We start from the raw sequence: 15,927 nt of genomic DNA on the forward strand, positions 1-15,927 counted from the left end.
CAGAGTAGTGAGTGCAGAGTGAGTGCAGAGTGGTAATGCAGAGTAGTGAGTAGTGAGTGCAGAGTGGTAATGCAGAGTAGTGAGTGCAGAGTAGTGAGTGCAGAGTAGTGAGTGCAGAGTAGTGAGTGCAGAGTAGTGAGTGCAGAGTGAGTGCAGTGTGGTAATGCAGAGTAGTGAGTAGTGAGTGCAGAGTGGTAATGCAGAGTAGTGAGTGCAGAGTAGTGAGTGCAGAGTAGTGAGTGCAGAGTAGTGAGTGCAGAGTGCTGAGTGCAGAGTGCTGAGTGCAGAGTAGTGAGTGCAGAGTAGTGAGTGCAGAGTAGTGAGTGCAGAGTAGTAATGCAGAGTAGTGAGTGCAGAGTAGTAAGTGCAGAGTAGTGATTGCAGAGTAGTGAGTGCAGAGTAGTGAGTGCAGAGTAGTGAGTGCTGAGTAGTGAGTGCTGAGTAGTGAGTGCTGAGTGCAGAGTAGTGAGTGCAGAGTAGTGAGTGCAGAGTAGTGAGTGCAGAGTAGTGAGTGCAGAGTAGTGAGTGCTGAGTGCAGAGTAGTGAGTGCAGAGTAGTGAGTGCAGAGTAGTGAGTGCAGAGTAGTGAGTGCAGAGTGCTGAGTGCAGAGTAGTGAGTGCAGAGTAGTGAGTGCAGAGTAGTGAGTGCTGAGTGCAGAGTAGTGAGTGTTGAGTGCAGAGTAGTGAGTGCAGAGTAGTGAGTGCAGAGTAGTGAGTGCAGAGTAGTGAGTGCAGAGTAGTGAGTGCTGAGTGCAGAGTAGTGAGTGCAGAGTAGTGAGTGCAGAGTAGTGAGTGCAGAGTAGTGAGTGCAGAGTAGTGAGTGCAGAGTAGTGAGTAGTGTGTGCAGAGTAGTGAGTGCAGAGTAGTGAGTGCAGAGTAGTGAGTGCAGAGTAGTGAGTGCAGAGTAGTGAGTGCAGAGTGCAGAGTAGTGAGTGCAGAGTGCTGAGTGCAGAGTAGTGAGTGCAGAGTAGTGAGTGCAGAGTGCTGAGTGCAGAGTGCTGAGTGCAGAGTGCTGAGTGCAGAGTAGTGAGTGCAGAGTAGTGAGTGCTGAGTGCAGAGTAGTGAGTGCTGAGTGCAGAGTAGTGAGTGCAGAGTAGTGAGTGCAGAGTAGTGAGTGCAGAGTAGTGAGTGCAGAGTAGTGAGTAGTGTGTGCAGAGTGGTAATGCAGAGTAGTGAGTGCAGAGTAGTGAGTGCAGAGTAGTGAGTGCAGAGTAGTGAGTGCTGAGTGCAGAGTAGTGAGTGCAGAGTAGTGAGTGCAGAGTAGTGAGTGCAGAGTGCTGAGTGCAGAGTAGTGAATGCAGAGTGCTGAGTGCAGAGTAGTGAGTGCAGAGTGCTGAGTGCAGAGTAGTGAGTGCAGAGTAGTGAGTGCAGAGTAGTGAGTGCAGAGTAGTGAGTGCAGAGTGCTAAGTGCAGAGTGCTGAGTGCAGAGTAGTGAGTGCAGAGTAGTGAGTGCAGAGTAGTGAGTGCTGAGTGCAGAGTAGTGAGTGCAGAGTAGTGAGTGCAGAGTAGTGAGTGCAGAGTAGTGAGTGCAGAGTGCTGAGTGCAGAGTGCTGAGTGCAGAGTGCTGAGTGCAGAGTAGTGAGTGCAGAGTAGTGAGTGCAGAGTAGTGAGTGCAGAGTGCTGAGTGCAGAGTAGTGAGTGCAGAGTAGTGAGTGCAGAGTAGTGAGTGCTGAGTGCAGAGTAGTGAGTGCAGAGTAGTGAGTGCTGCGTGCAGAGTAGTGAGTGCAGAGTAGTGAGTGCAGAGTAGTGAGTGCAGAGTAGTGAGTGCAGAGTAGTGAGTGCAGAGTAGTGAGTGCAGAGTAGTAAGTGCTGAGTGCAGAGTAGTGAGTGCAGAGTAGTAAGTGCTGAGTGCAGAGTAGTAAGTGCTGAGTGCAGAGTAGTAAGTGCTGAGTGCAGAGTAGTGAGTGCAGAGTAGTGAGTGCAGAGAGAGTGTGCAGAGAGAGTGTGCAGAGTAGTGAGTAGTGAGTAGTGAGTGTGCAGAGTAGTGAGTGCAGAGAGAGTGTGCAGAGTAGTGAGTGCAGAGTAGTGAGTAGTGAGTAGTGAGTGCAGAGTAGTGAGTAGTGAGTGCAGAGTAGTGAGTAGTGAGTAGTGAGTGCAGAGTAGTGAGTAGTGAGTGCAGAGTAGTGAGTAGTGAGTGCAGAGTAGTGAGTAGTGAGTGTGCAGAGTAGTGAGTGCAGAGTGAGTGTGCAGAGCAGTGAGTGCAGAGTGAGTGTGCAGAGCAGTGAGTGCAGAGTGAGTGTGCAGAGCAGTGAGTGCAGAGTGAGTGTGCAGAGCAGTGAGTGCAGAGTGAGTGTGCAGAGCATTGTGTGCTGTTGAGTGCAGAGTGCTGTGTATTGGCAATGTTAATGACAATGCCATTTATTTTTGATTTAAAGAAAAAAAAATTTCATGAGCAATGCCAATAGCTCTACCTTTAATGATGCCGAGACCATTGCATTGCAAATGCTTGTTGTATTCACTTGTCATGCCTTCCTTCCTCGTTAGAAGCCATGTTAGCCCAGCCATCGTTATATACACATTCAAACACGCCCTCGCCCCCATCCGCATAAAATACCGTTCCTCAACAGATCCCCTGCCGGCCATGATCAACCTACAATGATCACACCCTTTGCCAGGCCACCACGACTCGCCCTCAAGCACAGGGGTCTGAGAAACAAACAACAGACTATACTGGCATTCGTGCCATTCAGACCACTTATGTAATTCACCACGAAGAACCATCCACAAGCCATGGGTAAACAACACTGCCAAAACCGATGGAAATGAGATCTACTTAAAACAGAATTCACAAGCAGGAAGCATTTCTCTGTCTTAGTTTAATACCCTAGTCACAGGGGGAAATATCATTTTTTAGCTTTCTAATATCGGATGTGATTGGTGCTGTTTTCATTCTGTGATACAGTGCAAATGTCCCAAATGTCACCCAAATAGTTCTAATGTACACAAACGAAATATAATAAGATACCTGCTTAGTAGCTCTCAGACTCCAGACATGAGGGGAACACTTGACCATATATTGAAGGCTCACTTCCTTAACCCCTTTGATGCGGGTGACAATGCCAGCTCGTCATAGGCGTTACCTGCGCTGCGCGCAATACGAGCTGGCTTTGTCACGTAACGCGGGATTTTTGAAATTCCAGGGCGCAGCGGGAAAACCCGCTAGCGTGCATGCGGTTAAAGAACACTACATCGCAAGGCATTAACCACTTCCAACCCAGCTGCCACTCCTCTTACTTGTTGACTATATGCTTGTCTTTGACCACATACAGCGCCCTGGTGCTTTTTGGCTAGGCTTGCGCTATAGAAAAACCATTACCTTCTCATAAGTCTTCCTTGCCACATTACTTACGTAGTGAGCTTCAGCTCCCCCACAGAACCCTCCAAGCAAATTAGCGCTCTAGACTTTCCATCCCTCCCTAACATGGCCGACCTCCTTCACCCCTGAACTACTATAAGAGGAGGCACGACTCACCCCACTTCCTGTTCCACTACCAAGCCTCAGTACCAAAAACATGAAGCTGATGACCAAACAGGAAAGGGAGGGATGGGAACCCATGTGGTAAGAAAGACTATACTCGCAGTAATGAAGATTTCCAGTAAGTAACCGGGGCATGTACATACATGCATACATAGAGTCATTGGGACCAGTTCTGTAAATGGCCAGGTACTCCCAAGTACTGATTACCTACACCTATTTCATTTGAAAGGCAGAGTACCAGGACTGCTCAGAAGTGGTGCAGTAATTTCAATTTTAATGACAGAGTACTGCCACTCCTCTGTGTAAAACAGGCACACTGGGACAGTGAACACATGAACATCTATATTTACATTTGAAGCACAAATTAAATGACACTGTAATGATGTATGCTTAAACCACCCAATTTTAAATGTCCTTCATAGTGGGCATCAAGGGTGCTCTTTCATGATCTTACTACCTGTGCACAAAAGAATTGGAAATAACCTGCACGTATGGAATTTGAGCCACTTTTGTGTGCAGTGTTACCCCTAGGACTCTGGTTTACACCAACAATCACCACCAGGTGGGAGCAGGCGGAATTAGCACATATTGTGTAGAAGTCCCAAAAGGCACTAGTGGCAAAATAAACACAAACAGAACTTCTGCCTGCTTTAACACTAGTTCTAGATCTAAACGTTTATGTTAGTCTTCCTTTCTGCCTGGTCACCATTGAGACCATTGAAACCCCAGATTATGACTTCATGGAAAAACCTGGTGAAATGTGAATGCTGAAAACATCTCAGAAAAGAGACAAACCATTTGGAAATCCATGTGCCTGTCTCTTTTAAATGTTATGCCTCATTGTGAGCAACAAAGGTTGTCGTAATGCATTAATACCACACCCAGAAAAACCCAAATCCCGCTGCATTGGAAATTCCACCAGGGGCATCTCCAGCGCAGGTAATAAGGGAGATCCAGCCAGACCCCAGATCAGACTCAATCATAGCTGCTGGATCTGGGATCTGGCTGGAACCGGCTCTAGTGTAATATGCTGAATGTGTCCCGCTGCAATGTGCCAATCCCGGCCTCATTCAGTAGAGTCCACAAGTTGTCAGCTGTCCATTCTGGCAGCAAACTCCAAGGAGTGATCAGGTTTCTTATTTTCACTTTCAGCTGAGCTCAACAATAAAATCTCACTTGAGGAGCCTTCAGACCTACTTTTGCTGTAGCCTTATCCTTGCTGGGGAATATCTGGAGCCTAACAACCACATGTCAACACAATGGAGGGAAACAAAGGCATTCAGTTGGTTAAGACTTCACAAGTACTTAAGAGAAACTATGATTTGGAGGCAGAGGCAGTTTTTTTTACTTTCTTCAGCCCCTGTATGTAAGAGGTATGCATGAACTGCAAGAATGTGAGATGTATCTGTCTGTATGAGTAATTACATTAATGGCGATTAAAATAGCACTTACCTTATTATTTCATTTATTTTATAATGATATTCATCCATATGTAAGTGGTCAGTGCACTTTATATTACACACGCATTGTTAGACCTGACATCCTTGGCGTGGTTTTCCCTGTCTTTTTGCCTCTACCTCCTACATTTTTTATGTTATGCTGGACTTCGTTTTTGCTGGTGTATGTACTCTGAGCACTGTACCACTGCTGGTCAGTGCTAAAGTGCAAGTGCTCCCTGTGTATATTGTGATTCCAATTGGTTTTCCATGATTGGCATATTTGATTTACTAGTAAGTCCCTAGTAAAGAGCACTGTGTGTGCCCAGGGCCTGTAAATCAAATGCTACTAGTAGGCCAACAGCACTGGTTGTGCCACCCACATGAGTAGCCCTGTAAACATGTGTTATGCCTAAGATTGCTGTGTCTGTGAGTGCAGTTTTAAACTGCCATGTCGGCCTGGCAAGTGCAACCACTTGCCAGGTCCAAAGCTCCCTTTTTACTACATGTAAGGCATCCCTAAGGTAGGCCCAAACTGCCCCTATGGACAGGGTGCGGTGTATGTAAAAGGTAGGACACATACTGGTGTGTTGTACATGTCCTGATAGGGAAGTACTGCCAGTTTCGTTTTTCACTATTGCAAGGACTAGCTCTCCCATAGACTGTCATTGGAGCTGCATTGTAGCATTTTACAAGTGTGACTTTTAATTGGGAACAACTACAGATTTAGAGTTTGGGCTCTCTGGGCTCAGAATTTAAAAACACATATTTTAGTGAAGGTGGTTTTTAAATTGGGTGTTTGAAAATATTCCACTTTTAGAAAGTCAGCATTTTCTCGTTTAACAATCCTGTGCTTCTGCCTGCCTGTGGAATCAATGCCTGGTTTAGACTGAAAGGGGCTTGTTTGTGCATTCACCTTAGACAGTCACGCAAAGGGAGTTGAGGTGTGCCCTGCATATCCTGATTGCCCATCACCGACTGATGGGCCTTCCTGAGCTAGAGTGGTGTGAGGAGTTGTCACTGACACCTGAATAGGGCTGTTCCTGGCCTCTCACAATGCTGTCTCGACCCCCTTGGAGTGTGTCTGGAGCCAAGACAGGACAAGGCAAGAACATATGCACTACAAAGACCATCATTTGAAGAATGGCTACTTCAAAGGCTAAAAGGGGTTAAGTATTGGACCTAAAACTCCAGACTTTTAGAACACTTCTGGATCAAGAGGAGATTCTGCTAAGAAGAAGATCTGAAGAGCTGTAAGGAACAGTACAGCCATTTTGCTGTGTGTTGCTTTCAGCCACGGCCGGCAGTGGGAGTACCTTGTTGGCAATTTCTTTGCAGCAGTATTTTTAATATTAAACATTATTTTTTTACATTTCAAGCTCTGGGAGTAGCTATTAATGGTACAGCAAATGAAGTGGTCCAGAAATAGCATGGACCATTCCAGCGAATCTGTGGCTGCCTTTACTACTCAACAGGAAGTTGTGGGACTAATTTACTTGCTCGCATTAGAACCCCAGGCACCTTTGCTATGTCCCTGATTCCAGGAGTGGTATTAATACATCAAGTTACTGAGGAAGTCAGAATGAGACCTAAAGGGTGTATTTACTAAAAAAACAGGCACACTTAGTGCAGCAACCAAAGATGTTGCTCTGCATGGCGTGAGAGTTAGAGAGCACTAGAGCGCAGTGTTCACTAAGATATGGCACTGGCCTGTTCTCTCTGTAATACTGGTGCATAATTTGGCTGCCTAGAGCCACGCGCACACCTTTGCACCCTAGAGCATGGGTGACGTGTGATGCCTAGCATGGGTTTTGTATTGGAGGGTTACCTTCCAGCGCATAATACTATACGCATAGTCACACTTTTAGCGGTACAAAAGGGGGTGGCGATGGAAAGGGGGTGGTGATGGAAGGAGCATCTGAATCAATCAAACACTCACACCCAGTCAAAAGATCTGGGTTTAATCCATCACCTTCTTTAGCCCACTCTGCCACCCCAGTTCAGACATGGCTATATGCAAATCAGTCTGACCCTGTGCCTCATGGGAACAGTCCAGCCCGAACTGTCAAGCCATGTCTTCCCTGGACCGGAAACAAGCTTCCGAGGACCGGTTTCTGACACTTTAAAACACATACAAAGTTGGAAAAGTTTGAAAAAATTAAAGCCTTTTTCCAAGTTTACACCACGCTCAGAAAGGTGTTTTTTGGTGCAAAACTCTTGCCTACCATTGTTATTAGATATTGTTTTTCGTCAATCCCCCATGAGTGGTTGCATGTACATATACCACCCATGGAACGACCCCCTGATGCAAATGTTTGAATGCAACCTTTTTTGTGAGCGTAAAATATATGACACACTGCTGACCCGGTTTAGCTAAGAAACAATTAAATGTGGTACAATCTGAACACATTATTTTTCGTACGCCATACGTCACATACAGCAATATTGCATAATTAATTCAGTTCTTGGAAAAAAAAGCTTTACTTAAAGAACACCACAGGGATTGCTAGCCAGCCTTGTCTCAGAAAAAGCCACCTACCTTGTTCCAGTGCCATCGCTTCTCCCGTGGAAAATGCAGGTGCACTGCGAAGGGCAAAAGCAGTGCAGTTTTTCGTACAGATTGACGAATATATAAAAATAAAAGAACGAGTTCATGGCTCCTTCGCAATAAAATGTTAATTTCTTCCAGGCTCTACGTCCCCGGAGTTGGCGCGCGTTGGTTCGGCGAGTAGCCCTGACATCCATTTAGTAATAGCAGATTATAGAGGATTAACCGAGATCTGTGGTTACTTAACCTTCAAGCGCATTCTTCGGAGAAGCCGGCGAAGCGGCCTCGACTGCGTTTTCTCAGTAAATAAAACGGGATGTAAAATAAAATCTCTGACTTGTGGACAAGCTAAGAAGGCAGAGTAAAGTTTTCATTCATCCCCCTTGTGCCTCCTCAAACGTGCAACATACAGAGCTTTTTATTAAGACTGTTATAAAAGGCTAGCAAAGCCCCCATAAACATTTGACAGTAAAACAAAATACTGAAAAATGTCAACTAGATCAACCGGACAATGTAGCCATCAGTTTGATAACTTCCACTGCAGAGATGAAATATTTTATAAAACGTACCTCTCTTTGTTGATTAAAATTGAAAACATCGTTACTTTGCTGCCACCTTGTGGTTGCTTTATGGTAAAACAATTCATAATGTATGTCTTCGGAGGAGGGTTATCAGGCCTGTGATAAGACCTCGTAAAATTGATCCTAACAGCTCATCTCAGGTTTACAATACAGACGGTGGGCCTGAGAGGTGCATTTTATAGCCAGATCCTTCCTGGTTGTTAATTAGGTCAAAGCTCTAGTGTGCACGGGAGTCACGCTAGCTCCAGTGACGTCGCTTATCTCCACGGCAGCCTTTTCTCGGTGTTTGCAAATCTGTCCTAATTCAACCGTACCTTCTTTAGAGCTTGTCACACTATGAAAGACGCACGCGAACAAGCCGACTGATTTAGTGCATGGTTTGACTCATGAGGAAGTGGTTGTGACGAGCAGTGAAAGTTTATGTTGCGTGAGTATAATTTGTTCTAGATTCAGTGCACTTTGTGCATGAATTGTGCATGACTGTGTGGATGGGAGCTATGCTGTGTTACTTACGGGTGGGCGACGTGGACTGTCCTTATCCTCTTTAGGACTCTCGGGGCCTCATTTATGAGAAATGACCCATCGCTGCGTGAAAGCAGCGATGAGTCACTTCTCAGTGCGCACTCCTTGCGACATTCCTGATGCGTCATATTTAATGTATGACTCATCATGTCGCAAGGAGTTACAGATACGTCAGTATTTCTGACGTATCTGTAAGCGCAAAAGTGACGCATTGCTGGAGTGATTCACAAAAGTGACGCAACTCCAGCAATGCGTCCTTTCACATGGGGCAAGCCCCATCTGAAAGGGCCTGCATCAGTCTTACGCCTGCTGAGGTAGGCGCAAGATTTTGACGCAACGGCGTCCTAAAAGTGACACAGTGAAATCTCATAGATTTCACTGCGTCACTTCTACGACCCTTCCTTGCGTCAATACGCCCCCCTTGCATACATTATACCTGGCGCAGCTATAATGTGGCGCAGTGGTTTACAAAGTGACGCATCTACCTAGATGCGTCACTTTGTAATATGGCGCAACAAGGCGCATTTTTTATGCCACTGGTGCGTCACAAAAAGTGACGCACCAGCGGCGTAAAAGTGACGCACAGCCTCATAAATGAGGCCCCTAGTCTGGGGCCCGTGTCAGTCAGTATGCTGGACGGTGTAAGGGCTGGGTTGCCTGTGTGTTCTGCGACTTTGATGTGTGGTTGGGTTGTCTGCTGTCTTTCTACGTCTTGAAGTGGTCGGTCTTTGTTACTGACGAGATTGGATGCATGCTGGGATGTCTGAGTAGACTATGTGACTTAAAGGTTAGTGGAGTTTTTAATGTTTCCTTTTTTTTTTTTAAGTATTTTTATAGCACGGACCTAGCCTTGAGGCCAGCAGAGCGCATGACATATAACCTAAGTGAGAAAGAATAATTGAAAGAAACTCCAAAGTCAGAAAGAAGGAGAGATACAGAGGGACAGTTAAAAAGGAGAAATAGTTGAAGAAGTGGATTATCAGATCCTAATGGAACGTAGGAGGAACAGGACCGAGTTCAATGTGATCAAGAATGGAGTTCTCTAATCTTGAAACTGGCATGAGAATGGTTGTTTTATTGTGTTGCCTCTTCAGATTTTAGGGATTTCATGAACTAGACAACTTCTATGACTCTTTTTTTCGTTGACCAACGGTGGATTGGAGACTGTTTTTGAAGTGAAATGGTAGGTCAGTGTGGCTCACTCTATAAGCCACACTATCTATTATGAATTCAAATCGATCTTTCAATCAAGTCTATGTTAAGCGCGTTTACTCAGCCGTAAGGGTCGCAAGGCGCTGGAGGTGTGTGTGTGTGGGGGGGGGGGGGGGGTGCAGGTTCCGGTCTATCAAGGAGGGGGTCCGTAGAGGAGCCAGGTCTTGAGGTCTCTTACGAAGATGGAAAGCGATGTTGTCTGTCTGAGGTGGAGCGGAAGGGCGTTCCTGGCCTTGGCCAAGAGGAAGGAGAAGGAGCGGTCTCCCAATCTGTTTATTCTGGTGCGGGGGAAAATGGCGTGGGGGAGCTGGGTTGATCATAGGGTCCTTTGGGGTGCTAGGAATTTGAGTCTGCTGTTCAGGTATACTGGTCCGGTGTCGTGGAGGGCCTTGTGTGCGTGGGTGAGCATCTTGATGGTGACTCTTGCCTCGATGGGGAACCAGTGGAGTGTGCCCAGGTGCTGGGAGATGTGGCAGTGTTTTGGCAGGTTGAGGACCAGTCTTGCAGTGGCGTTTTAGATGTTCTGTAGCTTGCGAATGAGGTTTTTGTTTATTCCGGCATAGAGTGCGTTGCCGTAGTCGAGTCTGTTGGTGACCAGGGCGTGAGTGACTGTCTTTCTGTGTTCAAGGGGGATCCATTTTAAGGTCTCACGTAGAATGCAGAGGGTGTGGAAGCAGGAGGACGAGACTGAGTTGATCTGGCGGTCCATTTTGAGCTCAGAGTCCAGGATGATTCCCAGGTTGCGTGCATGTTACGTGGGGGTGGGCGGGTTTCCGAGGACGGGGGCCACCAGGTGTCTTTCCAGGTGTCGGGGTTTGGGCCCATGATGAGTACTTGGTGATACTGTGTTTGCTGCCCTACAGGAGCAGGAGCTGCGAGTGAGCCTCATACGAGGCAGGATCTGCGAGAGAACCTCGAACGCGGCAAGGGGCTGCGAGAATGAATGAATGAACAAAGACTTATATCGCACAACTTAGCCAAAGGGCATCAAGGCGCCGAAGCGGAGGCAAATCTAGGAAGGTTCAGAACCATCTTTGCCTTAGCATTCTGGACCATTTGAAGACGATGGATAAGGCTCTTGTTGATGCCCAAATAAAGGGCATTACAATAGTCCAGTCTAGAGGAAACTAATGCCACCGTAGCCTGTTTCCGAGCATCAGGGGAAAGATAATGGGCGATCTTTCTAAGAACCCTAATGATGCCACAGTAGGTGGAGACGGTCCTATTGACCTTACGGTCAAAGGAAAGGACAGTGTCTATTAGCACCCCTAAGTTCTTAGCATACTGGCGTGGGTGGGGGCATTCCCCAAGTGAGGGCGGCCACCAGTCCCTTGACCAGATATCCTGATTGCCCCCAAAGATTAAGACCTCCGTTTTCTCCCCGTTCTATTTCAGGAAATTCTGCACCATCCACTGGGAGACAGCCTCCATACAGCTCCTGAAATTCTGAGCATAATCCTTCACTAAATGAGTGAGAGAGACCATTATTTGGGTGTCGTCAGCAAAGGACAGCACCTCCAGCCCAAATGATCTAACCACCCTGGCAAGGGGGGCCACATAGATGTTAAACAATGTAGGGCTCAATGAAGAGCTCTGAGGGACCCCACAGTGCACAGGCTTAGGGGAAGACAGAAACTGGCCCAGTTTAACTCTCTGTTCCCTTTCGTTAAGAAAGGAAGCAAGAAGACTCAGGGCAGGACCGCCGACCCCTATCTCCCTAAGGCGAGATAACAATATAGATGGGGACAGAGTGTCGAAGGCCGCCGTAAGGTCCAACAGTCCAGAAGAGTGGTATGGCCCTTGTCAACCTGAGAGCGAATATTGTTAACAACAGCAGTAAGAGCAGTTTCAGTGCTGTAAAGTCTACTGAAGCCATGTTGAGAGACATCCAAAAGGGCAGAATCCCTGAGATAAGAACTAAGATGGAGATTGAGATGGGACTCCAACATCTTTGCGGGGGCGAGAAGAAGAGAAATGGGGCAAACGTTTTTCAAAACCCCTGGGTCCAGAGCAGGTTTCTTCCGAAGTGGTTTTACAACCACCATCTTCCATAAGAAGGGAAAAACTCCCTCCACAATGGCATGGTTCATAGCATTCATAAGGGGTGGAATAACCACTTCCCGACAGGCTTTCAGTACTTTAAGCGGACAAGAGTCTAAGGGAGAGCCAGATTTAGTGTTGTCCAGAAGCTGAATCATCGCCTCTGAAGTTAAGAGAGGAAAGGACAGAAGACTCAAGAGCTGCTCATTAGGCAGACTCCAGGCCTCAGAAGAGGCCGGGGGATTAGGAGGTCCTATACCAGAGTTTAGAGATTTAAGCGTGCCATATATATCCAAGATATTTGTATTCGGCAGGGGGCCGCAAGAGAGCCTCGAATTCGGTAGAGGGATGCGAGAGAGTCTCGAACGCGGCAGGAGCCGCGAGTAATCTCGAAGGTGGCAGGGGGGCTGCGAGAGAGCCTTGAATGCGGCAGGAGCCGCGAGGAATCTTAAACACGGCAGGGGGGCCGCGAGAGAGCTTCAAACGCGGCAGGAGCAGCGAGTAACCTCGAACACGGCAGGTGGCCGTGAGAGAGCCACAAGTAACCTCGAACGCGGCAGGGGCTGCGAGTGAGCCTCGAACGCGGCAGGAGCTGCAAGTGAGCCTTGAACGTGGCAGGAGCCACGAGTGAGCCTTGAACGTGGCAGGAGCCGCTAGTGAGCCTCGAACACGGCAGGAGCCGCTAGTGAACCTCGAACGGATGGTGCAGAAGCTGCGAGTGATCCCGAACGCGGCTACGGCCGTGGGTGAGTCTTGAACAGCAGGAGCCACGAGGGCATTGCCTGAATGCGGCAGAGGTTGCGAGACTTTCAAAAGTGTCAGGAGGCACGAGGACACTCTTAGAACACGCATTACCTGAAGCGCCATTGTCCTTTTCACATCCTGTGAGGCGTGCACTCGCGCATCATTGCTTGAGCGCGGGAGCCCGTTTACTCATATCTGCTGTGATATTTCCCTGCCTACCTGCTGTCAACTCAGGGGAACAGGAGACCGCTGCTGGGGCCTCGCCATACATCGGTTGCGGCCACCTTGAGTGAACTACAACCCCCATCATCATCACTTGTGAGGCCGGGGCTAGCGCAGCGAAGCCCGGGCCAAGAGCGAGCCCGTCCGAGACTGGAAGTGACTGGGCTGGTCCACACCTTTAATACCTCAACTACAGCATTCACAAGGTTAGTCTTGTCACCCAATTGAATTATTAACCCCATTAATCCCCCGCCTAGAGCACAGCTGTACCAGATGCTACTAACTTTAAGTGCTGACATGAATAATATGAATAAGCCAGATCTCAAGGCTAAGAGTGCTCAAACAGGAGGAAGTATTTCCGGGACTCTTGACCAATTCCTCACTAGAGCTACCTCTGTCTTTGAGTATGAGATAGAAAGGACAGAGCGACAACTATCATTAGATCCATTACCACACAAAAGATCCTCTTTGGGTGCCATAGCCCCCAATAATAACATCTTTGATTACGGGCTCACTAAGGAGAAGGTGGTCGATCTCATCCTGGTCACTGACAGAACTGACCTAACCGAGGGAAGTTTGCCAACCGGGGAAACTGTGGCTAAGTCTGCTACGGCATGTCCTAGACTGCAACCCGCCATTAATGATATGGGTCCAAAAAAATACTCAGGCTTAGGTCCAATTGTGGAACCTGCAGGTAAAAGAAAGAGGGGAGGGGGGCCCGCAGAGGCCGAAAAATGCGAAAATATCGAAGATGAACGCTAAAGGAGGGGAAGGCTTAACAGTGTTAATTAATGGAGAAGAAGGTGTTCCTTCAGAAGTCACCATTTTGTATGCTAATCCACTGCATAATCAGCCCCCAGCTATATGTGAGGAAATGTGGACTAAACTAGAACTTCTTGTGCTTACACTCGTAAACTCAATTACAGAAAGACTGAGTCGGATGGAAGAAAGGTTAAACAACCTTGACTCTCAGGTCAAGTCCAATTTCTGTGCGCTCGAGAGTCTACTGATCAAAGACAAGCCAACGCTAATGCCTCTAACTAATGAGAACTCTGAGCTCAATCATGAGAAAAGTAAATCTGTTTCTATAGACGGAATTAATAAACCAGCAAGTAAGCCACTCGCTAAGCAAGCAAAAATGGTAAATAAAAGTAAATCTCCAATGGAGACTCCCCCTGCAGAGGGAAGTTCGGAGGAAGTTAGAGGAAAGGAGATTCCGAACGTACTAGATATATCTTGTGAATTTGCTCAATCAAATGAAAGCTTAACGGATGATAAAGTCACAAATAAAGCAGGAGATAATAATACTCTAATCACAGCAAACAGTACTATGAACAAAATCCCTACAGACCCCACTTGTCCGTCAACAAGGAATAGCGCCCAAGGAAACCACTGGAGCCATGGAAGACAAGCCATTGGACCCTCTACTTTAGGACTACGGATGTTAGATCTTCTACCTGCAGCAGCCCCGTTGGTGGTGGTCCTGGGGAAAGTGCCACCTCTACAGGAGGACCAGGTTTAATCAATAGCTCATCTAATGCTAAAGGTTATGCACTGGCTGGATCACCGACTGCAGGGTACTGGGTTTATGAATAGGGATATACAAAACCAGATGATCAAGGCTAGAAGTCTGTCCTGGATTGGCCAAACAAGAAAAGTATTGGAGGGCGATTGTGTAGTGGTACATTTTAATAATGGTGCAATAGTCCTATTTCTTCTGGACTATCTGGGAAACAATTTAGAAACCTACCCCAATAATATTATTATCTCCGGTTAGGTTTCTTTTACAGATCTTATTGTAACACATTAGGGAATAACAGCTCCCTAAGAGCAGGTAGACAGTTACTGCCAATCCCAAGAAGCATGTCTATATGTACAGACTTAAGATTGGCCAATAGGTTTGCCCAACTTACGGATCTTGAAGAACGTGATTGACTACAACCAAGCAATCCTCAATCTATAGAGAATAGCCCCAGTGCAGTGACATTAAATTACAACCTAAATACAGGATCACAGATAACTAAAGTCACACAACTGGACTCAACAATCCACTGAGAGGTTGGTGAGTTTGTCCTTATGTATTATCTCGTGAGATATCGCTGGTCTGTCTTCTAAGATAATGTCATCAGATTGGTCTTCCTTTATGGAGGATCAAGATATTTGTATTTTCCAGGAAACCTGGTCAAGGGATTATATCTTTCGCCCAGGTTACCTTGCTTTTTGTGAACCGTCCGCGACCAGACAAAAGGGGAGTCCTCAGGGGGACTTACTATCTGGGTTAGACAATATTCTGAATATCAGGTTGAGGAGGTAAACATAGACTGTCCAGATATTTTAGCTGTAAAGATCTTTTGTAACACCTTGGATGCTCATGACGAGCTCAGCTCGTCGTGCAGCACGGTGGCCGTGTGCTGGTGACGAGCTGAGCTCGTCATGGCCTCCGCGGAACGCCCATGCGGGGATAATTACCCCGCAGTGCTGGGCATTCCATTGAGCGGGCGTGGCCATTACGAGCTCAGCTCGTCACCAGCACACGGCCACCATGCTGCATGACGAGCCGAGTTCGTCATCAGCACCGCGGCGCCGCGTGCGGCCCCCTCCCCGCACCGCGGGGGAATTAGCCCTGCAGCGATGGGGTTAAGCATGATTATGATGTTGTAGTAGTTAATGTGTATGCAAGAGGGCTGGTGGGTGGAAAATCATCCCCTACTGTTTCACAACTAGATGACTTTATTGACTTATTTAGAGCGAAAAACCATCTAGTAATTGGAGGTAATTTTAATTGTACATTCGAGCCCCTTGGACACGAAGACTGTGATCTTAGCGCTGAAGAGGACTCTAATTGGGGTGTCCCTCAGCTTACGTTGCTTTATATAAAAAAAATATGGACTGAGGCAGCTCTTCAGCTAAAAAGTCTATGCCTAGAGAAGGGTATAAGGGCATTAAATGGGAGGTCACAGTCAGACAACGAGGGACAGCATACATATAATAATGGAACTAGAAGTAGCCGCATAGATTTATTCCTTATACATTTAGAGCTATGGCCCCGGTTTAAGGATATGAAAATCCAACAAAGAACTGAGAGCGACCATAACCCTTTATTGCTAACTTTGGATATAAAGGGGCTAAAACACATATGGTAGCT

The 15,927-nt window shown here is 47.0% G+C and overlaps 1 protein-coding gene across 1 annotated transcript in view; it reads right to left on the reverse strand.

Annotated features, from left to right (window-relative positions):
• Positions 1-7,568, reverse strand: part of LRIT3 (leucine rich repeat, Ig-like and transmembrane domains 3) — a 180,674-nt gene extending 173,106 nt beyond the window's left edge. The window contains exon 1 of the mRNA XM_086963135.1: positions 7,453-7,568. Within this exon, the coding sequence (XP_086819261.1) occupies positions 7,453-7,568 (116 nt within the window). The remainder of the gene's footprint in view (positions 1-7,452) is intronic.
• Positions 7,569-15,927: the final 8,359 nt, after the last annotated feature.

Source organism: Lissotriton vulgaris, chromosome 3_1, assembly GCF_964263255.1.
Source record: "Lissotriton vulgaris chromosome 3_1, aLisVul1.2, whole genome shotgun sequence".
Lineage (NCBI taxonomy): Eukaryota > Metazoa > Chordata > Amphibia > Caudata > Salamandridae > Lissotriton > Lissotriton vulgaris.